Consider the following 26714-nt stretch of genomic DNA (forward strand, 5'->3'; position numbering starts at 1 on the left):
TTTTGGGAACTGGGTGAAAGCTTGTTTTTTGTCCTGTGTTTCCTCAGCCCTGCCACTGCACTGGTCTACTTGAACATTCAGACTTGGCCTCAAATGCCTAAATCCCAATGTGGAAGCACAAGGAATATAGGGAAAAAATCTAACATGTCTTCTGTAGTCAATAATAGTACAATAGAAGACTCAAACCATTAGTTCAGTGGGTGAATTCCAACCAATGAACACAAGAGAATAATGATAATAATGATTGGTACTATTAAAGAGGACATATTTAAGTACCTTAACAAAATAAGAGAATAAAATAAACAAGCTGAAAAATAAAAGAGAATTCAAATAGGCAAATGAAATAAATAAGACAATATAATGTATTAAGGGGGAATCAATAAGAATAAAGAGATTCTGAAGAAAATCAAATTGAAATCTTGAAAACCTAGCTAATGAAACAGAACAAGTTGAAAACAGAGTTTTAGGAACTGAATATAAAGTAGAAGAAGTAGTCCAGTCAAAGATACTGAAAAAACAAAATGGAAATACAGATGGAATAGCAAGACCTCTGGGACCAAACCTATGAGTCATGGCCATAAAAGGAGAAGAGTTACAAGCTAAAGAGACAGAGAATCTATTCAGCTAAAATAATAGAAGAACCAGTCTTAAGGAAAAGATGGTCACTAGGTACAGGAGACATATGTCACTACAAACTAGATGTCAGTAGGGCTAGGGCTTGGAGTGATACATTTCAAGTCCCAAACAAAGTTGTCTGCCTAGATTAGTGTATCCAGCAAAAATATCCTTTGTAATGAGAAATGAAAACATTCTATTTCAGGGAAAGAGACATTTTTTCAAAGTAATTCTGGACTTCAGACCTGTAAAATTGAGTGGTGGCATTCATTTATGAAGTAGGGAACACTGGAAAGGAATGTGGTTTGCACAGAAAATTATGAATTCATATTTGTGCATATTGACTTTGATGTAGCATTGAGAAATTCAAATAGGTTAAGTAGAAAATTGAATATTGAACCTCAAGGAGAAGTTTGAGCTAGGAATATATGAATAAAATAGGCTAACATGCTCTATTTAAAATAAAATAAAAGAAATCCTGAATCTTGTCTTTCCAAGTAAATGAAAGGCCATAGGTATAGGAAGAAAATGAAGTGAATATTATGAGAATCAATGAAAATGGGAAGGTATTAGAAGACCAATTAACATGAGCACTGAAAAAAAAATCAGTTTGTTTTAGATATATGGAGTAAGAATTAAGAAGTGGATTGTAGTCTTGGTTAGATTGTGTTCATAGTGACAGAGGAGGAAGCAGAGTGAGTTTTGTGCATGTATAAATGGGAATGAAGGATGTGTTTCTCTTGGCAAGCAATGTATTAGCTTTGGTCGGCCTGTATACTACCACCCCTTTATGTAGTGGTATTCCATTGTATAGGGTTGATAGAACAAATACTATGAAATCTCTCTAAAACTCTTCTTTATTATTTCAAAAGATTGAAATCAAGTTTTATTTGATTGCAGTGTCTCCATCTCTTTTCATACTATGACTGGGACCATTTGATCCATTTTGCAACATTAATTGTGCTACTGTCTCTGGGATTATTACAGTCCTAAAGTAATAGAGTTTTAAATATTTCTCATTTAGTCCTCTGTAATAACTTAATAACTAGCTTTGCTACCAACTTGACTCTCCTTTTCTACATGTGTGAAAAGGAACTTGTTCCTTGAGGCACAGTTAACTTACCTGGACATCTGATTTTTGTTTCAGTGTACTTTGGTAACTCGTCTTACTCTTCAATATCTTTAGAGCTGAAACAGCATAGTTCTTTCTAATTTTCTTTTTCTGCCTTCTTGTTCTTTTTCCTGGTGGTGTTAAGATATTCATTTAGAAGTATGTCTACAGGAATGCAGTGGAAATGTACAATATGGAACAATGTACAAATAAGTGTCCAATTTACGCATATAGAAATAAGACTTCTCAGTGGGAGAAGCTTGAATGCAGAGGTCATTTAATGGTTCACTTAAAATGATGTGTGTGTTGAGATTTTAGAAATATAAACATTTCTATATGTGCCATTGTAATCAAATCATAGAATATTTTCTTCACTTCCCAAAGTTTATGTGCTCATTTGTAGCTAATCCTTTCACTTTACTCCAGCTCCTAGTAATTGTTGATCTGATTTTTTCTTGTGTGGAATGTTATGAAAATGAAATCAAATCCTGTAGAAGTAGACAAACTATAATAGCAAAGCCAAATTTATACATAAAATTTTTTTTGTCAGTCATGGGGCTTGAACTGTGGGCCTGGGCGCTGTCTCTCAGCTCTTCAGCTTAAGCTAGCACTCTACCACTTGAGCCACAGATATAAATGTTTTTATATATAAACTTACATTTATATAATTGATAAGTTAAGGATACTTTTATACATGCTAAATAGTTGATAAAGCTTTCTTAAAAAATGTTCCGTGATCATAGCAATGACATGAAGTTCATATTTCCATGTCCTGCCTAAAGCTTAAATAGAATAGTCTATAGTCCTTCATTTATGTATTGTTGTTAACTGTTGTCTAGTTCATATGTTTTTACCTTACTAAAGAAAATTTTATCTAACCTGTCTAAGAAGTATTTGTTTAGCCCAAATAAAGTCACAAAGATTTTCTTCCTAGAATTTTTGTAGTTTTATAGATTATTTACTTCTGCAATTCATTACTTTTGCACATGTTTTCTATAGCCTGGAAGCATGGTTCATACCTGTAATCCCAGTGGAGATAAAAGGATTGTAGTTTGAAGCCAGAGTTAGTTTTAGACCCTGTCTGAAAAATCAAAACAAAACAGCAAAAGGACTGGGGTGTGAACCAAGTGGTAAAGTGCTTGTCTAGCAAGTGCAAGGCTATGAACTCAGTCCTGAGTACTGAGGGAAAAATGACTATTTCTCCATTGAATGATTCTGGTACCTGTGTAAAAAAAATCTATTACTTAATATTGGACTATTTCTTGTATATTCTGTTGTATTCCATTGGTGTATGTTTTTGTTATTTGCTAATTTCATATTGACCTGATTATTGTAGGTTTTGTTGTAAGTTTTGAAATTGTGTAGTGTGATTCTTTTAACTTTTTTCTTTTTAAAAATATTTTGCCTATTATAGGAATTTTACTTTTCCTTATAAATTTTAAAGTTTATCTGGCCAAATTATCAAAGAAATTATGATGAGATTTTGATTGATAATACATTCAATCTAAAGATGGACTTGGAGAAAATTGTAATCTTAATTATATTGTCTTCCAACTAGCAATTATAGTATGTTTTTTCTCTTAAGTTTTATTTGATTATTTTGATTGTTTTATACTTTCACCATAGATGAGCAGAATATCTTTTGTTAAATTTATGTCTGAATCTTTTAATCTTTTTTAGAATGTTATACAGACTTAATTTTTTATTTTTAATTGTTCTTTGCTAGTATAAAAAATACATATGTATATATATATGGACATTGGTATTGTGTCATGTAACCTTGCTAGGCTTATTTGTTTATTTATTTGTTTATTTGTCTATCTACTGGTATGGGCCCTGGGGCTTGAACTCAGGATCTGGGTGCTGTCTCTGAGCTTCTTTTGTTTAAGGCTATTGCTCTATCACTTGAGCCAGAGCTCCACTTTCAGCTCGTTGAGTAGTTTATTGGAGATAAAAGTCTCACAAACTTCTTTTTGCCCATGCTGGCTTCACTGCGATCCTCATATCTCAGCAGTTAGAATTAAGGGTGTGAACCAGTGGCTCTGGGCTTTTACCTAATGCAGTCTTGAGGGTGAAACAATCACACTGCAGTTTCTCTGTAGCTATGTTCAGAATGTTAAATGCCTTCATTTGTCAGGATATTTTCAATTATGAGATTTAACTCTAAGTGCAGGAACATCTATCTGTCTGTCTGTCTGTCTGTCTATCTTTCTAACATCTATCTACATTGTGGAAATCACACTAATGTATCTATTACATCAAATGTTTATATTTTTGTAGTGAGAAGGTAAACTTTCATAGCTTTCCACTTAAAAATCACTGAATTGAGGGCAAGTTGTTGACAAAGGAAATGATTTGGAAAATGAAGGCTCCAAAGACCCATCTTTCCTGGGGGTTCTGGCACAAGTGTGTGTGTGTGTGTGTGTGTGTGTGTGTGTGTGTGTGTGTGTGTGTGTGTGTGTGTGTGTGTGTGTGTGTGTGTGTGTGTGTGTGTGTGTGTGTGTGTGTGTGTGTGTGTGTGTGTGTGTGTGTTTTGGCTTTTTGGATTTTGAACATAGGACCCTGTGTTGGCTTATTTGGTTGGCTGGTGCTTTGCCACTTGAGCTATACCTGTAGCCTGCTTTTTGCTGCTTATTTTGGAGGTTGAGTCTAGTGGATCTATCTGCTGGGCTGGCTTTGAATCACAGTCTTCAAGAGTAGTTAAAAAATTTAGGTTATCTGCCTTTCTAATGTGTGGCTTGCTGTTATGTATAGGCACTGGATGTTCTGAGTTGTAAAAATCTAAAGAAAAGTTAGTGACTAGAAGGTATTACAAATCATATCTTTTTAGTTTCTTCTCCAAGAAATAACTAATTCCCAGTTAATAGGATACTAAAGGTATATTTTCTTCAGAGAATAGAGGAAAATCTCAAAAAGGCTACTTTTCCCCTCCTGGAGTATCAGGAGAAATAGAGTAAAGCAACTTCCTTTTGTGGGACAAGATGAAATACATATTGGAGAATAGTCTTTAATTCATTTGGTGGCTTCAATCAGAGGTGTCTTCTATACAAAGCTAGTTGGAAACCAACAACATACTGCTCAGCTGAATGACCTCTGAAGTAATGAGTTTTAAATCACCAAAAGCTTCTAGAGGTAAAGCATTTACCTAGGTCTTCACATGGTACCACTTCTGTCTGAAGTGATTTTCAAAGTGCAATATATGGTTTTTAACACATTAAGTATAGTTTGGATTTCTTGAACTTATTCCTCCATACAATTGCAATTTTCTATCCTTTCATTAATATCTTCCCAATTCACCACTCCCAACCCAGTTTAAAAAATACATTGTGTTCTTATTTTCTGTTCATTTATAATTGCTTCTTTTAAATAATTTTGGCTTTTAATCATATACCAAAGATACAAGTGATTTATACACCATTAAATATTTTTGTATTCTTCACTTGATTATGTACTTAGTCTTGCCAGTGAGTTTTATATTTACATAGGTTTTGTGTTACCAGTTATAGTCCTTTTACTTCAGCTTGAAGACCTCCCTTTGGCCTATTTCTTATCAGACAGATCTGGTGTAATTAAGTAATTCAATGTCAAAAGATAAAGTCATTTATGACTATGGAATACGATCACAAAAAAGCCATAGCAATTACAAACATATGCATACAACAGTGGAGTACCAAAATATATGAAGGAAATATTAATAGATATGATTGTGTTAGGTTACAATACAGTAAAAGTAAGAGGCTTTATTACTCACTGTCTTCAGTACATAAATCATCCAGACATAGAAGCAATAAGGAAATAAAGGACTTGAACTACATTTTAGATCAAATAGGTATATAATATACATAATGTTCTATACAACAACATAAGAAGATTAAAATCTGAATATCAAAGTAGGTTTTTCAATCATAAGATATACAACTGGAAATCAATATTATGAGTAATGTTGGAAAAGTTGCAAATATGTGAAATTAAACCATATGCTCTTGAATAGCCAGAAGAAATTGAAAAATTTCTTGAGACAAAAATGGAAGCACAGTGTACCAAAACTTATGGAATGCAGAAAGAGCAATTCTAAATGGAATATTCAATAGCAACAAATGTCCTTCTCAGAAAAAGAGATCAGCTGGGTGCTGGTGGCTCATACCTGTAATCTAAGCTCTTCAGTAGGCTGAGATCTGAGGATTGAGGTGCAAAGCCAGTCTAGGCAGGAAAGTCCATGAGACTCTTATTTCCAATTAACTACTAAAAAAGCCTGAAGTGGAGCTATTGCTCAAGTGGTAGAGCACCTGATTTGAGCAAAAAAGCTCAGGGACAGTGCCCAGACTCTGAGTTCAAGTCCTAGGATGGGCACCCCCCCAAAAAAAATAATCTCAAAAATCTAACTCTACAACTATAAGAACTTTTAAAAAATGAAAGGAGATCTCAAATAAAAAAATCACTATAATAACTAAAAATGAAGGGAAATCTCAACTAAAAAATCTTTAACTATACAACTATAAAAGCTGAAAAATGAAGTATAAACTAGTTAAAAGATAGTATTTTGCTTTATTTGTGAAGGATTTGTTTCTCCTTGATTTTGAAAGAGTGGTTTTGCTGAGTAAGTTATTTTTGGTTGGTAGTTTTTTTTTTTCATTTGTTTTTTGATTCTCTCATCTTTCTCTCCTCCCTTCCCTTTTTCCATCCTTCCCTTCCTCCCTCCCTCTTGTGCTGGTGCTGGAGCTTGAACTTGGCCTAAGCACTATCTCTTAACTTTTTTGGCCGAAGCCACTTCTGGCTTTATAGTGGTTAATTGAAGATAAGAGTTTCATGGAATTTTCTGCTTGAGCTGGCTTTGTGTTGTGATAGATCTCAGCCTCCTGAGTAGCTAGGAATACAGGTGTGAGCCACTGCTACCTAGTACCTGTGAGTTTCTGCTGAGATATCTGCTGTTAACCTGATTGGGACTATTGTATATATGACTTAATTACTTACTACTTAGAGGATCCTCTCTTTGTCTTGGATTTTGGATAGTTTGATCATATGTATTAGATTGCTTAGATTAAGCTGATTGGAGGAGACCTTTTATACTTACATCTTTCCCTAGATTTGGAAAATTTCTGCTTTTGCTTCTTAAAGCTTTTAAAAATATTTTTTCTTTTTCTGCTTGGATTCCTGTAACTCTAAAATTTCCTCTTTAGATATTGTCCCATAAATCCTATAACCCCTCTTTATTCCTTTTCATTCTTTTTGGTCTGTGTATTTTAAAATAACTTGTCTTCCAGAAGTGGTGCCTTGGCTCAAGTGGTAGAGTGCTAGCCTTGAGCTGAAGAACTCAGAGACAACTCTCAGGCCCAGAGTTCAAGCCCCATGACCAACGACTAAAAAAAACCCCCAAAACCAAAAAAACAAAAAACTTGTCTTTGAGTTCTCACATTCCATAGTTTGCTTGGTTATATCACTATTGATGTTCTCTACTAAATTCTTCATTGAGTTCAATTTATTTTACAAGCCCAGGGGAGGCTACTGAAATTGATTCTGACACTTAGTGCAGTCTGGAATCAGGGGTCAAAGGGAGTAGTAGTCTGGTGCTAGACAGTACTGGAAACTGTTCTCATAGAGGCTGATCTAGAATCGGATGATTATGGATGTAAGATGGAAACTAGTTTGGTCTTGGGGAGAGTCTGGAGCTGCGACTACTAGGAACAGCCTGATGATAGGATGGGCTTAGAGAACAAGTATGTTAGACAAGTATGGAGTCAAACTACATAATCAAATCTGGAATTGGGATGGACCTGGAAGCTCAATGTATATATTAGCTTGGAGTCAGGATGTGGGGACCAGCCTAGGGCTGGGACCCCTCTGGCTGGCTGAAGCCCTAGACTTGGGTGCTGGCCTACTATTGAGACGGACCGGAAGCTTGGGGCTTCTGGGTCAGAAGCATTTAGAAATGTACTCATTATCTTGCCCATGTAATTGTAACCCCTCTGTACAGTATTTTCACAATAAAATATAAATAAAATAAAAAAAAAAAAAGAAATGGCTGAACAGTCTTGAAGTCTAAAGTTCTGGGATCTGATACCTCTTCAGGCATGGATGCTCAGGCTGAAAGCACTGGCCTGGAGGCCAGAGTCATGGAGTCAGAGCAGTGTTTTCCTGGGGTGGACTAGGTTTTGGGGTCTGCTACTCAGTTCCCTCTTCTTTCCACAGCAGAAGTTGTTTCTTTCCATTCTTCTTTGAAATGGTCGAGAGGTGACCTTTTTCAGTATGTCTTATTTCTTTGTTACATTCAGAAGCTGTATCTTTTACCTACATTTTTTTAGTTTTTGTGAAGGAATTTTCACATTTAGATAGTTGCTTACATTCAAGTTTTTGTTGGGGGGCTAGCAGTGGCAAGTCTTATTCCTCTAATTTTGCTTATGTCAACTATATGGTTGTTTTCAAAGAGTCAGCAACAGTTTGTCTGTCTGTCCGTCTGTCTGTCTGTCTCTCCTTTCCCCTCTCCCTCCCCTCTCCTCCCTCTCCCCTCCTCCTTTTCCCTCCCTTCTTCTCCCTTTCCCTTCTCTTCCTTTCCCTTTCTTTTTCCCTTTCCTTTCCCTTCTCCCTTCCCTTTCTCCTTTCTCCTTTCCCTCCCTTCCCCTCCCCTGTCTTCCTTTCCCTTCCCTCCCCTCCCTTTATCCCCTTCCCTCCTTTTCCTTTCCCTTTTTTTCCCTTCCCCCTTCCTTCTTCTTCCTCCTCTGGCCCCCCCCCCCCCTCTTTTTCTTCTTATTGGCAGTTCTGAGGTTTTAACTCAGAGCCTCATGTTTGGAAGAAAAATATTTCCACTAGAGCCCTTTTGTGCTTTGGGCATATTTTGACATAGGGTTTGACTTTATATGTGGGCCAAGATGTTTATATTCCCCATTGTAGCTGAGAAGAGGAGTCCATGCCACCATGTCAAACCTTTTCTGTTGAGACGAGGTCTTGTGAATCATTTTTTCTGGGCTTGCCAAGAACTGCAGATTTCAGCCTGGTTGATTTTTATTGATTTCAGCTTTAATTAAAACAAATTCCTTTCTTCTGTTTTCTCTGGCTGCTTTCTCTTCCTCCTCTTCCTCTTCCACCACCACAACCACCCTTTTTATTTTTGATATAATTAATTTAGGAAAATTCTTGGTCATTATATCTTCAAATGTTTTTCCCCACTCTTTTTATTCATCTTTCTGTTTTCAGTTTTGATAATTTTTACCAACTAAATTTTCAAGTTTTTTTTTTTTTATAGTTTGTTTACGATCACCTTTTTTTCATTTTATTTTATTTTTTTTTGAGAACATACTGTACAGAGGGGTTACAATTACATGGGCAGGATAATGCGTACATTTCTTATCAAGCATTGCAGCCTCCTCCTTTGTTTACCCTTCACATCCCTTCCTAGCTTCCTCCCCAATCCTCCCCTCACCCCCCCTAAATTTTCAAGTTTATTGATTCTTTTTTTTTTTTTTTTTGGGTCCGGTCCTGGGGCCTGAACTCTGGGCCTGGGCGCTGTCCCTCAGCTCTTCAGCTCAAGGCTAGTGCTCTACCACTTGAGCCACAGTGCCACGTCCGGCTTTTTTCTTTTTGCTTATGTGGTACTGAGGAATCGAACCCAGGGCCTCGAGCATGCAAGGCAAGCGCTCTATCACTGAGCCACCTTCCCAGCCCCTATTGATTCTTTCATTGCATGTTTTCATCTATTTATGAGCCCATTAAAGGAACTCTTTGTCTTTTGATACCAAAAATTCCATTTGATTATTTCTTTTTACAGTTCATTTTTCTGTTGTAATTCTCTTATTCATTCATGTTCACCTTTTTCTACCTATCCTTAGTAATTTTAACAATTTTACAGTCTTCCTGTTATAATCTATCCTAACATATCATTTCAAATTTAAGTGTGTTGAATTTTCTACCTTTTGAGGATGGATTGTTTAGCTCTTGGTTTTCTCCTTTATCTTATGGTTTTGTGTTATATTTATTCCTTGTTGTGGATGTGGGATTGTTGCTATTGGATAGTGAATCATCAATCAAGACTTCAAAAAGGTTTGGATTTTGTTGTGGCGATCATTATATCTTTTCTTTTCTTTTCTTTTTCTTTTTTTTTGGTTGGTCCTGGGGCCTGAACTCTGGGCCTGGGCACTGTCCCCAGCTTTTCAGCTCAAGGCTAGCGCTCTACCACTTGAGCCACAACGCCACTTCCAGTTTTTTTCTGCTTATGTGGTGCTGAGGAATCATACCCAGGGCCTTATGCATGCAAGGCAAGCGCTCTATTATTGAGCCACCTTCCCAGCCCCGATGGTAAAACTTTTCCAAAGCAATGGTCAGTTTTTACCTTGTGCTTTAGTATATATGCTGGAGTATCAAGTATTTTTATGCCCTTTTAGCCATTCCTACACACCTGTACCACAGAGAAGGTATGTTGCCCTGTAATTACGGTGGTTATTATGTGATGTTTTTCTGGTGATTGGGGAAAGATGTTCCCAGGTTTTTCTACCATCTATATTTTTACAGAACCTGGCTATTTGGCCTTGGAGAGGAGACTGGCTGAGTTCAGAGTCTTCCCTTACTATAGAAGTAAATTTGCCTTGCATTTTAAGTTAGTTTGTGGGCACAAGGTTCTTCTAGTACTAATATACCTCTGGTTTGTATTTGTGTACCATTCTGGATGGCTTACTGCTTCATGGGCAGAAGGTTGTTTTTGTTTTTGTTTTGTTCTGTTTTGTTTGGTTGTGGGGCTTGATCTTAGGGCCAGGGCTCTGTTCCTGAGCTCTTTTGCTCAAGGCTAGTGCTCCACCATTTTGAGCCACAGTACCACTTTGAGTTTTCTGCAGAGGTTTTTTTGTTTTGTTTTTTTTTCTTTTTTGTTGGTTGTAGGGCTTGAATTCTGGGCCTGGGCGCTGTCCCTCAGGCTCTTTAGCTCAAGGTGAGCGCTCTACCACTTGAGCCACAGTGACACTTCAGGTTTTTTGGTCATTTATTGGAGATACCAGTCTCACAGACTTTCGTGCCCAGGGTGGCTTTTGAACCTTTAACCTCAGATCTCAGCCTCCTGAGTAGCTAGGATTACATATGTGAGCCACTGGAGCCTGCCTATGCAGAAGGTTTTTAAAAAACTTTTTCATAGCATCAGTGGCTCTTTGCCTCTATGCTGGAGATGATAGAGTTTACTTTCTCATGGCTTAAAGTTTCATTTTATTTATTTATTGTTGTTGGTTGTGGGACTTGAACTCTGGGCCTGCGCCCTGTCCCTCAGCTCTTCAGCTTAAGGCTAGTGCTCTACCACTTGAACCAGAGTGCCATTTCTGGTTTTCTGAGTGTTTTATTGGAGATAAGATTCTTCTGGACTCTCCTGCTGGAGCTGGCTTTGAACCTTGATCCTCAAATCTCAGCCTCCTGAATAGCTAGGATTACAGGCATGAGCCACCGGTGTGCAGCTTATTATCATAATTTTTTTAATTTTTAATGAGAGAAAGTTTGGGGAATTGTGCCTGTCCCTCAGGAGTTACAAGTCTTTTTGCATGCTTGCACAATACACTTAAGTAAAAGGGCTCTATGTTTCATGTCTTGACATCAGTCTTCTTTATAAACATCCAATGGAGGTCTAGGGGAAAATGCTTATTTATGTGAATTTCCTTTGAGTTTGGGTTCTTAAGCTATTCCAAACTGTTTGTGTTAACCCATTTAAAAATTTGTTAAAATTTTAACTGATTTTTCTTAAGTTGTCATAATGGCAATTGTTTCTTTCTGTTATTGCCAAATGTAAAACAGTGTGTCTGATTTCTCCTTGGAGACATTTACTTTTTATTTTAATTTTAAAGTAAAATCTAGTTTTATTTTTTGTTCTATACAGCCCTATTTGTTAGGCTATTAATATTTTAGAATGTTATAGCCAGACTATGTCCAGACTGCTATACACATTTAAACAGTTAGTGAGAGCACTCATTTTGTGTTTGTTGACCTCTTTAGGATCTGTTTAGATTCTTTAGATCATTCCAGTTGAGACTACATCCCATTGATTTGATGTTCATAGGTTTTAGTTTCACTGTGTAAATCACATTAGCTTGCTATATTTTGGGATGTTTAAACATACTACTATAAATATTTTAGATCATATATTAAATATGTTAGATCATATATTAGATCATATATTAAATATATTAAATATTGTATCATATATTTATTTATTTATTTATTTATTTATTTTTTGGGTCCGGTCATGGGGCCTGAACTTTGGGCCTGGGCACTGTCCCTCAGCTCTTCAGCTCAAGGCTAGCGCTCTACCACTTGAGCCATAGAGCCACTTCCGGCTTTTTTCTTTTTGCTTATGTGGTGCTGAGGAATCGAACCCAGGGCCTCATGCATGCAAGGCAAGCGCTCTACCACTGAGCCACCTTCCCAGCCCTGTATCATATATTTAATATGATACAAATAATAGGAAGAAATTTTAGAATTTCTATTCAGAGAAATATCTCCATGCAAGTTGTATTCTGTAATTAAAATAAAATTTTTATTTTTAATTCTCATTCCATGTATTTTCTGGTTATAAAATCATGTCAATAGATTGCAGTGATATTTATTTGATTAGGAAACCAATTTAAACATCTGTTTTTTTCTGCAGAAAATTGCATCAACAGTTTGAAATGTATAAGGAACAGGTAAAAAAGATGGGAGAAGAATCACAGCAACAGCAAGAACAGAAGGGTGATGCCCCAACTTGTGGTATCTGCCACAAAACAAAGTTTGCAGATGGATGTGGCCATAACTGTTCATATTGCCAAACAAAGTTCTGTGCTCGTTGTGGAGGTCGTGTGTCATTACGCTCAAACAAGGTACAGAAGTGAAAGCATGACAATTCTCTTACAGTTAAGCTTATTGCCAATAAAATAAAAGTGCTTACCTGAAATTTATTCAGATTAACCAAACAGCAAAAACTTTTGTTGTCCTCATTTTAGATAAAAATTGTTTAAATTCTTTATTGGTTTAAAAATATATTTGTTTTGCTATTTTATATCAGTTAGCTCATGCTTTTGTTTTTTTATCACAGGGTCTTAGACATTCAAAGATGATGAAATTGACTTAGAGATAAACTAATCTCACTCCTTTATTATATAAGAAAAACTCATTTAGAGTAAGTGAAGTTGATTCTTTAAAAAAGTTTTTATATTATTATAAAGATGATGCACAGAGAGGTTACAGTTATATACACCAGGTAAAGAGTATATTTCTTTTTGGACAATGTCACCCCTTTTCTTGTCTCTCCCAGTTTTTTCCTCTCATCCCTACCCACAAGTTATATAGTTCATTTTCAACATAGTGTCTAGTGAGTACCACTGCTGCATTTGTTGGCACTTTGTCCCTACACTTCTGTGCCTCCCCTTACTTTCCCAAAGATATATAAAATAACATCAAGATGAAAACAGCAACAAAGTAAAAAAAAAAACCTCCCTTCTATTTCCTGGAAAGTAGATTCTTAAAGCCATACAACTGATTATTGTCAGAGTTTGACATAGCTTTTTCCATTACTAATATATATTTGTGCTAGGCATGGGGCTTGAACTTAGAGCTTGGGCACTGTCCTTGAGCCTTTGTGCTCAAGCCTAGTGCTCTACCACTTTGAGCCTAAGCTTTATCTCCAGATTTGTGGTGGTTAATTGTATATAAGAATCTGATGGACTTTCTTGCCCCTCTGGTTTTGAACCATGGTCTTCAGCTCTCAGCCCCATGAGTATCTGTGATTACAGGTGTGAGCCACTGGTGCCTGGCTTACTATTATACTTTTAGAAGCCTTGTAGATTTGTTTTTCCTTGGCCCATTTTCTTTCCTTTTTGAAAGAGGACTATTCCAATTTGAGGTTCTGTTTCATAATTCTATACTCTGAAGCTATATCCCCCTTTGTGTTTCTTTTAACATTGATGAAGTAACATTCAATGATAGAATTTAGAGACAACATGGTAAAGATCTGTTCATACTTATAGATTTTTAGTTTATCTCTACACTTTAGTGAATATGTCAATGTAACAGAAAAAGTACTTCACTGAAATTAGGAAAAAACAGTATTTAAAAAAATGTTCATTTTAGTAAGTTCTTTAGAATTTGCCTTTATTTCCTTGCTAGTATTTTATCATCAAAATATTTACTTGTACAGTTTAAAATAGGAAGCTGATATTTTTATATACAACATTTGGATATAATTGTGGGAATTAGTTCCCTATGTGATTGCTCTTTTTTCAGTATTTTGTTTTCACCATAATAAATCTCATTTCTTTTCATTTTGGCTTGCTTGGTTATGATTCCTTTTTCCTATTACTATTTTTGAATGAATGCATTGGGTAGAAACTCTAGAATATGTAAATGGAAGTGATGAAAGCTAAAGTCCTTGTATTGTTTTTCATCCTAGAGGAAAACAGTCAGTCTTTCAGAATCAAGTATGATGTTGATGGTCAACTTCATTAACACCATTTAGGTCAGATTTATTGAGAGGGTTTTTTTCACTTTAGTACTGGAGATTGACTGTAGTATGCTAGACAAGTATGTTACCATGTGAGTTGCATTAAGTCTGAGAATTTTAATTTTTTCTCAAAAACTTTTTTCATTCATTGGGAGTAATGTTATAGTTTTTTTGCCTTGCTAATATGTTGAGGTACATTGAATTTTGTATTCCTAGAATTCTAAAGCTTCATTTTATATTTGAATAAGTTTGATGTGATAAAAATTTTGTTTACATTTTTTGCTGCTAGGTTCATGAGACGTATAGTGTCTTTGTTTTTCTTTCCTTACAATGTCTTTCTTTGGTTTTGGCATTAGGGTCATGTTGGCTTAATAGAATGAATTGGGTAATCTTATGCTTTTTAATCATAGTAGTGAGTATATAAGTTTATACAGATAGGAATTTTGCTAGCACTAAAGCTACAGTATGCCAGAACTGATATTTGCAAGTAAGAGATGTAAAATGGCTCAGGTATTAGACATGAATTCATTTGTTTTAAAATGTTATACCTGGGGCTGAGAAGGTGGCTCAGTGGTAGAGCGCTTGCCTTGCATGCCTGAGGCCCTGGGTTCGATTCCCCAGCACCACATAAGCAAAAAGAAAAAAGTCGGAAGTGGCGCTGTGGCTCAAGTGGTAGAGTGCTAGCCTTGATCTGAAGAGCTGAGGGACAGTGCCCAGGCCCAAAGTTCAGGCCCCACGACCGGACCAAAAAAAAAAAAAAAAAAGTTATACCTGGTAAGTCTTACCCACTTCCTTTCCAAGAAAAATCATTTAAATCATTATTAGCATATATTAATTATACAAAGGGCCCGTAAATACCATGTACATGCTTCCTATGTATCTGATATTTACAACATGAATAATGTTCACCGTATGTATATTACTCTTTCTAAACCCAATCTCTCTACCACCCGCGTTTTAAATAGTAGTTGATGGCCTTCATTATGCTGTTTCCATACAAATAGAATGTATTTCTATAAAATTCACCTTTTGTCACCCTTTTCTTTTTCCCTCATCCTACCTATTGGTTCACCCCAACAATCCAACTTTCATAGTCTTGCCATAGAATTTTTTTCTAAGTGTTGGTTCAGCATATGCGTGAAGATCTGTGATAATTGTCTTTCTGAGCTTGTCTTGTCTCACATAACATGTTGTCCTCTAGCTCTTTCCATTTTTCTGAAAATAACCTAATTTCATTCTTAGGGCCAAATAATACTCCATTATATGAATGTACTTTAACTTCAAATATTAGCAAAAACTTAAAATGACCGATGTAACAAAGTTTTTAGTAAAAGTATTTATGAATAATACCTATTTTAAAACTTTTTATTGACATTATTTGGGGTCCATAATAATAGGACATTGTATTCTACTTTAGAAGTCTTGTCCTTTTACTTCTCCTTTAGTAAATATATTAGAATAGAGTTGAATCTTACATATTATAAACAGACCTCATATGTATTTTTTTAATTGTTGGGATAGCCCTTAGGTTACTCCTCCTAAAAATGTAAACTTTTTAATGAGTACTATAGTTCTAAATTATGCCACTTAATTCAGAAAGTCAGTAATCAGTTTAGGTCTCCTTATGGCTCTCTCCACAATAAAATACATAAATGATCACTTCTTCATTTACGTAAACTAATAACTGCTGTCTTTTTAAGAACTCACTCTCTCTCTCCCTTTTTTTTTTTTTTTTTTTTTTTTTTTGTTGATCATGGGACTGAACTCAGGGCCTGGGTGTTGTCCCTGAACTTGTTCTCTCAAGGCAAATGCTCTATTACTTTGAGCCCCAGTGCCACTTCCTCTCTTCATTTTCCAGCTCTTGTTTTCTATCATCTGAGTCAATGCTAGTATACTGCCATTGAGGACTGCTCCAGCCTTAGATTCCCAAATTACATATATAGCCATCTTAATATTTGTAAAATGCAAATCTGATTATTTTATCTGTTTCAAAAAGCCTGTTGAGTGAACATTATCTCTCAAGTAACTGAAGTTTCTAGTGACATAAAGAACTTTCCACTTGTGATTTATTTCCATTTTTACTCTAGGAAGGCATGAGCTTTCCTCCATTCTGGATTTTTCAATCACATTATACTTGTGTCTTATACATTTTTGTTATTCTTGCTGCTGTAAGTTCATATAAAACTCTTCTTGCCTCTCCATCCTTACATTCCTTGACTACTTAATGAACACTTTTTTTTATTTTTCTGGATTTAAATATCACTTTCCTTATTATTCTTTTTTGGGTATACCAGGTAAATTAGCTACTCATTTTCGTACCCTACTAGTTACACAGATCTCTAATGTACTTAAAATTTTTTTTATTTGTATGAAATGATTATATCTCTTTAATTCCCCTTGACTGCTTTCTGAATATTTAGCATGTCCTGTTGACTGAATGAATATTGTACTTGTCATGCCATGGACTATATTAGCTTGGGACAGACTTTTTTCCCCCCTGTTCTGGGACTTAAACTCTGGGCCTGGATGATGCCCCTGAGCTTCTTTTGTTTAAGGCTAGTGCTCTACCACTTGAGCCACAGCCTCACTTCTGGCTTTTTTTGTTTTTGTTTTTGAGTAGTTTAATGGAGATAATAGTCTCATGGATTTTCTTGCCCTGGCTGGCTTCCAACAGCGATCCTCAGATCTCAGCTTCCTGAGTACCTAGAATTACAGGAGTGAACCATCAGTGCCCAGCTTGGGGAAGATTTTTTAGAAAATGTATTCTTATTATCTTTAAATTACTTTATTATCTTTAAGTAATTGTACAAAGGAATTTCCCCTGCCCCCTTAAAAAAAATCCAGCTCCTTGGTGATGTTTCTTACTGAGACACTTGTTTGCTTAAAGTTGACAAAACAAACTTGTAGATGAAAAAGTTAAACTATAGAAGGAGTATTTGTTTTTCTAGAGAGAGAGAGAAAATGGAGGGAAGGAGAGAGAGTGGTGGAGCTGAGAGAATATTGTGGGATTGTGAAAGAGAGGTGTCTTTCATGGATTAGAGAAGATAGGCAAAACAGTATTTTTGACTGTGTACAGTGATTTTTTATCACCTGTAGTCTTAACATTAGTAACATAGGAAGCAGTTAAGAGCATAGTAATATAGAGGATGCATTCCTGTCCCTTCTATACAATTTCCCATGTTTTAATAATCTAGATGATCAGTTATAGAATGAAGTATCAGACACTATTCTGAGGCAAATGTGTTATTGTACACCATTTTCAGTAGCCTCTATCAAATAAATATTTAATTCTCTGTTTTGTAGATGAGAATGTAAAGACAGAGAGTTAGGCAAACTGTACAAGATATATAGGTACAGGTGTTGCTTAAAGATTTAAATATAGGTTTGTGTGATTGCCATTCTCTTACTGACACATGTATTTCTAAGAAACATTGGTACCTCCAAAGGACATAATTTTGATTTTAATTTATGTAAATCCTTATAATAAATCAGGTCATTATTGTTGCTTTGATACTTTTACTATTATGGTTTTATACTTAGACAAAAATGTACCAATAGAGTTTAGTTTTCAGTTTATCTAAATAGGAACTTTAGCTAAATTATATCTCTTGTATCACTTTGTACCTTTGTAATATTGGGAAATGGATCTACATTTGCCTATTATAATCAATAAATTTTACATTTAGTGACTTATTCAATTAATTTTTTGTTATGTGGTATTTAGAAGTCTTAATGAAATGTAAAAGATTAGAAGCATTATGCATAATTAATGTAAAATTATGTTTTGTCTACTTTTGATAGAATAAGAGATAAGCAATGATTCTATTATCTTTGTACATAAGAATTTTATTCCTAAACATTTAAAAAGTTTTTCCTTTGAGCTTGGTGTTTAATTAGGATTTTATTTGTGAAGAGCTCACTCTCTTTTTCTGATGTTTGGATGTTTATGATAATTGTGCATTTGAACATATTCAAAGATGCGCTTGCTTGAAGTGAATGAAATATATGGAAAAAATTCCATCCTAAAATTTTAAATTTAAAATCTTAAATTTTAGATTTCAGTAAAAATGTAACTTAAATATTGTCAGAATTTTTGTTTTATCAGAAAAGTATTATTAAATACGTAAAAATTAGAAAAAGAATGGAATTAATGATTTCTTTTTTGTTTTGTCTTTTCTGTCTTTTAAAACTTGCTTTCGTGGATATTCACACCAGGAGGACAAAGTGGTTAGAGTCTTTTTCTTTCTGTCTAATATAATTTTTGTTATTGCCAAGTTTACCTGACGTTTAACTATATCTAAATATTTTCTTACATTTGTATTGCATGATAAGCAGTATGACATATTTAAGCATGCCGATTTTACTGAAAAGCATATAAGTAAAAATTGTGTATTTGATTTTTATAAGGCTTATCTTTTTAAAATTTGGTATTCTTCAAGATCGCACAGCATTCTTCATTATAAGAATTCTTTTAATCATAATATTTCTCTAAATACATCACTGTACTTAGCAGATTTTTTAAAACAATGTTTCTTATTTAGTATAAAATCCATCTTTGTAATAGTTAAAATAACATTGAATTTGGATTTACTGACATGTATTTTATTGTTTACTATTAATATTAACATGTTTCCATCTCAGCAATGTATTTGGGAAGTTAGTAAATAATATCTCATATTCTTATGTTTTCTATAAAATGTTTATCATTTAAAAATACCTAAGTGGGTAGAATTAGATTTCAGACTTGCTTTCAATCTGTTCATGTCTGTCTTGAGAAGTCTGATTTGGATTTGGATCTGCTCTGGAGAGAGGTGACTGTCTCTGTAAATACAGACTAAAAAAAAATCTTCATATTTTGATGAGTCAAACTGAACTTCAGCCTTTTCAGCTTTTCCCATTTTAAATTGACATAAAACCTAGAATAAATTTGTTAGGTGAGATTTTTTTTTAGGCTATGCTTTTTTTTGTTTTTGTTTTTTTTTTAAACTAGGTTGAGCCTTTTAGTTCCCTTCAAAGTCTTCAACTCCTCAGTTCAGTTGGTTATGATACATATAGTAACAAACATTGAACATGGGTTAAAAATGAAATTTCTGAGTAGAAATAAGGATAATTTCTTTTTTCAAATCTATAAATCCAAATTATAAAATTGCCCAACAAATTTTTAAGGCAGTTTTGAAGATACACAGGTCAATTTGATACATGACAGGTCAATTTCATGCACAAACTGTAAGTACTCACAGTACACTGTGTGCACATGTGGAAATACCACAATGAAACTCCATCATATTACAAGTGTATATTATCTCAAAAGTAAAATTTTAAAAATGAGAAGCATTAAACTTAATAATTACAGGGTAAGATAAAAATATCTTTTAAAAAATTTCTTTTATTATTTTTTGTTTATGTGGTACTGAGGAATTAAATCCAGGGGTACATGCATGCTAGGTTAGCACTCTACCACTAAGCCACATTCTAAGTGCAAAAGTATTTTTTGACCACATAAAAACTATGCTTCTTTGTGTACATTTAGAACACAAAACAAAATTCAACAGCACTTTTATGAAGATATTCTTTATGTAGACCTGTTTACTAGAACTTGCAATAGTGATGAAAATGTTTTGCATTTTCATTATCCATTATAGTGGTTACTGTAGTAGCAAGTAGGTATTGAAAAATTAAATATTAAATTTAAATGCCATATGTCTAGTGGCTAAAGATACTATAAGCCTTGATTTAAAATAATCTCTTACTATTCAACCTCTAAGAGGTAATTATATTAGTAATGTGATACATATACTAGCAAGCAGACAGGAAATCCACAAATATCTAAGAAATGTAATGTTAACACCAGTTCATATAAAGCTAAGAAGATAATGAACAAAGGTTATCCTCACAAAGAGTAGAACCAGGAGATATGAGGAACAGTGGTCAAGGGGGAACCTTTTAAGTGGCCGATCACGTGTAGTCAGATGGGATAAACAAGGAACTTAAACCGTCATTCATATAGGGATACCACATGTTATATATTTGCCAATATATTTTCAATTTTCCCTTTCTGAATGATAGTATTTTTGCATTCACCCTATTTTGTCTCCATTTTTGTGTATTGAGTTTTGTTGGGAACAATTTATCTTTCGGTATATAGGTCAGCTATTCACAGTGATCTACAGTGTACATTCAATGACAGAAATATTTGTTACCCTGGATTTGGAGGTAGATTTTATAACTAATGAGACTTTGGGATTCTCTCTTTCAGGAAGAAGGCAAGTGTGTTAAATGTAAAAAATATATATGTAATAATGTTGATTAGCTTTAAGAATAGATGGTTACAGACTTTGCTTCATGGTGGTCCCAATAGACTTTCTCATTTTCTTTTTTTCTTGCAATGCTCATTAGAGAGACTTGAAAAATATAAAACTGACTTAGCTCTCTCCCTGGCACCTACTAACAGGTGTGAAGTATAATTCTAACACATGAGATAAAAAATTTTTTTGGAGGATAAGGTCATGATAAAAAGAAAAAGATGTAACTGAAAGTATCTTTTAATGGAAAAGTGATGTCTTGATTTAATATGCTGTTTATGAAGATGAAGGAGAGGTGAAGATTATTGGAGTAATTACTTATGACATAATTTAGTCACTCGACTAAGGCTATCTGAAATCTTTTCCTAGTGATAGAAAAATATTCCCTTCCCAAATTTGTTTGTCACTAATAAGATTTTTTAAATTTCTTATACTCAAAAGCATTGCTAATGGAAATACTAATAACAGTGGAATCTTTAGCAAGGATACCATACAAACATCTAGATTTGATGATTATCAATATCATATTCATTTTATATATCATGAATATTATATGAATATCATATTTATAATTCAATATTCAGAAATGTTGAATTAGAAAAAAGTGCATAAGAATGTTTCATACTTATTGTTGTACATTATAATTATATATAATTAATTACATACAATTTATTACATATAAATTAATTAAAAATGCTAACAGATTAGAGATTGAACTTTTCCTGAATGATAAATATATTCTATTTCATATAGACTCAAAGTTAGGGACATTAGGTTGAATTTATTATTCAGAAATGCTATATATAAGACCTGACTGAAAATGACTCTCAGTGTTAAAGCGTTCATAGGAGGTTTAAGACATGGGGGAGTATATTTATAATTGTAGTATGGCTAATTCCATGAGAGCAGAAATAGGTCATAATTTTGATTAGATATTTTTCTAGATTTTTATATTTTGCTTTTGCAGCAAATTATTTTAATTTGAATACCATTTTATTCAACTATAAATGAAAATGAGATTTCTTTATCTCGTATGTAATTCCTATAACTATAAAATGACAGGTGAAAGTTTATGGACTCCTGATATAGGGAATGTGTAAGTGGCTTTACAGGATGGTGAGGTTGAGATTTGACAGATAAGTAGTTGGATAAAGAGGCCAAAAACTAGAGGTATCAAGGATTACAACTAGATTTTGGCATTGAATGAGGATATTTGGGACAAGGTCAGCCTATTTAAGATGGAGGAGCCTGACCATGGCAGGGAGGAAAGACAATGACTTTAGTTATGGAAATAACAATTTGAAGAGCCTTTAGGAAATGAAGGATAAGTGAGTATTACAATTATTAAAGAATCATTATGAGTTAAGAGCTTTGTAATGAACCTGTGTGTGTGTGTGTGTGTGTGTGTGTGTGTGTGTATGTGTGTGTATAGTTATCAGAGCTTGAACTCAAAGCCTTGAATACTTGCTCAGCTTTATGTTCAGATTTTTTTTATTTTTTTTGGCCAGTCCTGGGTTTGAACTCCAGGGCTGGGCACTGTCCCTGAGCCTCTCTGTGCTCATGGCTAGTGCTGTACCACTTGAGCCACACCCCCACTTCTGGCTTTTCCTGTGTATGTGGCACTGAGGAATCAAACCCAGGGACTCATGCGTGCTAGGTGAGCACTCTACCACTGAGCCACATTCCCAGTCCTTATGTTCACTTTTATTTTGGGGGGGGGGGATGTTCTGGTTGTGGGCCCTGAACTCTAGACCTGGGTGCTGTCCCTCAGCTCTTCAGCTCAAGGCTAGCCCTCTACCACTTGAGCCACAGCGCCACTTCCGGCTTTTTTTTTCCCTGCTTATATGTTGCTGAGGAATCTAACCCAGGGCCTCAAACATGCAAGGCAAGCACTCTACCACTGAGCCACCTTCCCAGCCCCCCATATTTTCTTTGTACATTCATCCATTGGTTGATATGTGGGTAGATTCCAAATCTTGACTCTTATGAACACAGGAGCACAGGTGTCTCTTGGACATACTTTGGATATACATGCACAGCTCCTTATGTTCACTTTTTAATGTGTCATATCGTTGTTGTTTTTTTCTCATGACAACTTCCATGCAACGGTGAACTGTGGGAAAAAGCTTAACAGCAACTTTATGAAAGGTTAGACATTTAAACTCAACTCTCACAATTCCTGAAGCTCTATCAGTTTGCTGTCTCTGTGTTTTGGAGCCACTTATTTTATTACAGTAAGCCTTACTTTATCTTTTCTAAAATAAAGGTAATAAACAAGATTATAGTAGAAAGAGTGGTTAACTCATATGGTTGTTTTTGATGATTATTTCCTACTTTAGGACTGTGAAGATGTTCTTTCCCAGTGTCTCACCCTGTTAATGTAATTTTCCCATTAACACATTTTATAATACAAAATTATAGGTTTCATTACAAAAGAATAGATTTCATTTTTAAATAAATATTTATATTGCCCTTTGATTATATTCATTCTTTATTTCACTTTCTTATCCCTCTACCCTTCCCACTCACCCTTTTCCTCTCACCAAATCTTGTTTTTAGCTTTTATTTTTTCATATCCCTCCCTTCCTTCTTCTTCTTTTCCTTCCTTTTTAAAATGTAGCTTCTACAAATGGGGAAAAATGTGACATTTATCTTTTGGAGTCTGTTTATTCCTCTTAACATGATGATCTCTGGTTCCATTTATTTCCTGGCAAATGACATGATTTCATTTGAAATATTTTTCTTGTTCTAGGGTTTGAACTCAGAGCCTTTTGTGTGTTCAGTTGACACTCTACTACTTGGGTCATACCTCTAGCATATCATTTTAATGACTGCTTCGAAATGGACCTTTTGGCAGACTTTTCTGCCAAGATTGGCTTTGAACCATAATCCTCCAGGTCTCAGCTTTCTGAGTAGCTAAAATTAGAGGTGCGAGCCACCAGCAGCTAGCTTGTTCTTTTTTTTACAGAAATTAATATTCCACTATGTATATGTATGTATACCACATTTTCTTTGTCTATTAATCTGTTGATGGTAATCTCAGCTGATTCTCTAACTTGGCTATTGTGTATAGTGGCAATACATGCACAGACATTTTTATTGTAGGCAAGCTTATATTCATTCCTTCAGTTTTATACCTAATTGGTATAGCTGGATCATATGATGCTTTTATTTTTACTGTTTTAGAGGAAACTGTATACTAATTTCAGTAATAGCTAGGTTAGTTTCCTAATTTGCTGGCAGTTTATAAGTATTCCTTTTCACTGTACATCTTCACTAATATTTGCTGTTTGTATTACCTGGATGTTAGCCATTATGACTGATGTGGAATTTCAATGTAGTTTTGATTTAAATTTTCCCAGTGGTTAATTATGCTGAGTATTTTTCATTTTTATTGGTCATTTGTACTTTTCTTTGAAAACCATCAGTTCATTTATTGATTGGGTTATTTATTCTTTGGTGTTTAATTCTTTGATATCTTCATATAGTCTGGCAATCTTCTGTTGAAAGAGTAGCTGGCAGATTTTCTCCCATTCTGAGTGTGTTTCTGCATTGTGGTAGTTATTTTCTTTGCTGTGCAAAAGCTTTATGGTTTGATGCAATACTATTTATCTGCATTTGCTTTTCTGTGTGTGTGTGTGTGTGTGTGTGCGTGCATGCGTGCGTGCGTGCGTGTGTGTGTGTGTGTGTGTGTGTGTGTGTGTGTGTGTGCATGCACATGCATGCACTCTGCTCCTGGGGCCTGAATTCAGGGATTAGGTGCTGTCCTTGAGCTTTTGTGCTCAAGGCAACACTGCCATTTGAGCCATAGCTCCACTGCTGGCTTTTTGGTAGTTAATTGGAGATTAGAGTCTCATGAACTTTTCTGCCCAGGCTGGCTTTGAACCATGATCCTAAGAAGCTATCAGGAATGAGCTACCAGCACCCAGATTCTTATTTATCATTTTTTTGCTATTATTTCCTCTTTAGTGGAGTCATCTTTAGAAAGTTGTTGCTGATACATATATATTAAAGTGTTTTCCTCCGGTGGTTTTCTATCTCGTACAGAATATGAGATAGAAATATATCTAGTATCTGTCTTCTACAGGTGGATCTCCAATTTTTCCAACATGGTTGGGAACATAATACAATTGGCCAACCAGTTGTGGAGTTGAATCTGCTCTGACATGTGTTTTTTGCTTCTTTGGTGACAATCAGTCTGTAGATATTTAGGTTTATACATTTATATTATATTCCTTCAGATACATGTCTGTTTTTGTGCCAGTACTGTTGTGTTTTTCTTGTTGTATCTTGATAGTATAATATCAAATCAGTTGTGATCTCTTTCTTTTCTTTTTTTTTGTCGGTCTTGGGGCTTGAACTCTGGGCTTGGGTGTTATCTCTCAGCTCTTCAGCTCAAGGCAAGGGCTCTACCACTTGAGCCACAGTGCCATTTCCAGTTGTGATCTCTTGTATTATTGATTTAAAAAAAAAAATTGTTCTAGCCGGGCGCCAGTGGCTCACACCTGTAATCTTAGTTCCTCAGGAGGCTGAGATCTGAGGATTACAGTTCAAAGCCAGCCTGGGCAGGAAAGTCCTTGAGACTTTTATCTCTAATAAACCACTTGAAAACTCGAAGTGGCGCTGTGGCTCAAGCAGTAGAGCGCTCGCCTTGAGCTGAAGAGCACAGGGACAGAGCCCAAGCCCAGAGGTCAAGCCCCATGACTGTCCAAAAAAAACCAACCAAACAAAGAAACCTGTTCTGTTTGTTTTTAAAAAAAGTTTTACTATGTAGCTCAGGCTGTCCTGGAACTTTCTTTCTATGGTAGCCCCGGTTGTGTTTGAACTTATAATTCTCTTGCTTCAATCATCACAGTGCTGGGATTCAGCATTACTCTTTTACTTAGGATTGCTTTTCCTATTTGGGATTTTTTTGTGCTTCCATATAAATTAAATGAGTGTTTTTCTAGTTCTGTGAAGGATGATATTAGAATTTTGATGGGGATTGGGTGAATCGATAGCTTGATTTTAATAATGTGGCTGTTTCATGATTTTTAAAAATTTGTACTAATCCTGGGGTTTGAACTCAGGGCCTGGGTACTGTTGCTGAGCTTTTGTATTCAAAAGGCTAGCACTCTACCACTTGAGACATAGCTCCTCTTCTGGCTTTTTTTGGTGGTTAATTGGAGACAAGAATCTCATGGACTTTGAATCTCAGATCACAGCCTCCTGAGTAATTAGTATAACAGGTATAAGCAACCAGTGCCTGGACATTTTCATAATATTAATTCTTATAACCTATGACCATGGAGGTCTTTTCATCTTCTGATATCTTCTTGAGTTCTTTTTTTCAATGTTTTTTTTAAATTTAATTTTATTTTATTTGTGAACATACTGTACAGAGGAGTTACAATTACATGGGCAGGATAATGCGTACATTTCTTACCAAGCATTGCAGCCTCCTCCTTTGTTTACCCTTCACATCCCTTCCCAGCCTCCCCCCTCCCCCCAATCCCAATCCTTCTCCTTCCCCCCTCCCCCCCCCCCCCCCCCGCACCGACTTTGTAAAGCTCGTTTTGGACATGACAACTTGTACTTCTCATTGTTGCAACAGGTCCACCTGTATCCTTAAACAACTGGTTTTTCCCCATCTCCTCCATAAGTTATACTGACATCAAATATAGTGAAAGCAGGGGTTATACTGTGGGGGAGGGACATACAAAGCAACAAAGAGATAATCTTATAAATGCGTTAGAAACACATGCATAAAAGAAAAAAACACTTTTTTTTCAATGTTTTATAGTTTTCATTGTAGAGTCTTTCACTTCACTTGGTTGTGAATGAAGCTCTTGTCAGTGATTATTTTTCTAATTTCTTTCTCAGTATGTTTTGTTTGTTATTGGTATGTAGAAGTACTGATTTTTGATGTTCAGTTTATATCCTGCTACTTTCAGAACTGTTTAAGAGATCTCAGAGTTTTCTGGTAGAATCTTTAGAGTCTGTAAGAGTATAGGATCATATCATTGTGTTCAACTTTTTATATTTTGCCAGTATAGTTTGTGTTAATCTTACTGTGAATGATGTTTGTGTGTGTTTTTCAGAAAAAAGTATAGAAACACCTGTGTCAAACTTTCTTATACTCTTTATCATTTATACTTTCTGTTTATCTTCTACATGTTCAGGTGTCTGAAATAATCTAAAGCAGTTTAATAATATGGGTCTCATTAAAGCAAGATGCTTTATCAAGCACTAGAAGTTTCTACGTATTTTA

General features: G+C 35.0%; 1 protein-coding gene across 28 annotated transcripts in view; it reads left to right on the plus strand.

Annotated features, from left to right (window-relative positions):
• The window catches only part of Rims2 (regulating synaptic membrane exocytosis 2), a 427098-nt gene that overhangs the window by 74670 nt on the left and 325714 nt on the right, over positions 1-26714 (plus strand). For 18 of the 28 annotated variants that reach the window (XM_069991192.1, XM_069991193.1, XM_069991195.1 and 15 more), the window contains 2 exons: positions 12333-12543; positions 18378-18389. In XM_069991192.1, the coding sequence (XP_069847293.1) occupies positions 12333-12543; positions 18378-18389 (223 nt within the window). The remainder of the gene's footprint in view (positions 1-12332; positions 12544-18377; positions 18390-26714) is intronic. The other 10 variants (XM_069991231.1, XM_069991230.1, XM_069991197.1 and 7 more) reach the window with 1 other exon arrangement.

The sequence above is a fragment of the Dipodomys merriami genome, unplaced genomic scaffold, assembly GCF_024711535.1.
Source record: "Dipodomys merriami isolate MVZ:Mamm:240054 unplaced genomic scaffold, mDipMer1.0.p SCAF_4, whole genome shotgun sequence".
NCBI lineage: Eukaryota > Metazoa > Chordata > Mammalia > Rodentia > Heteromyidae > Dipodomys > Dipodomys merriami.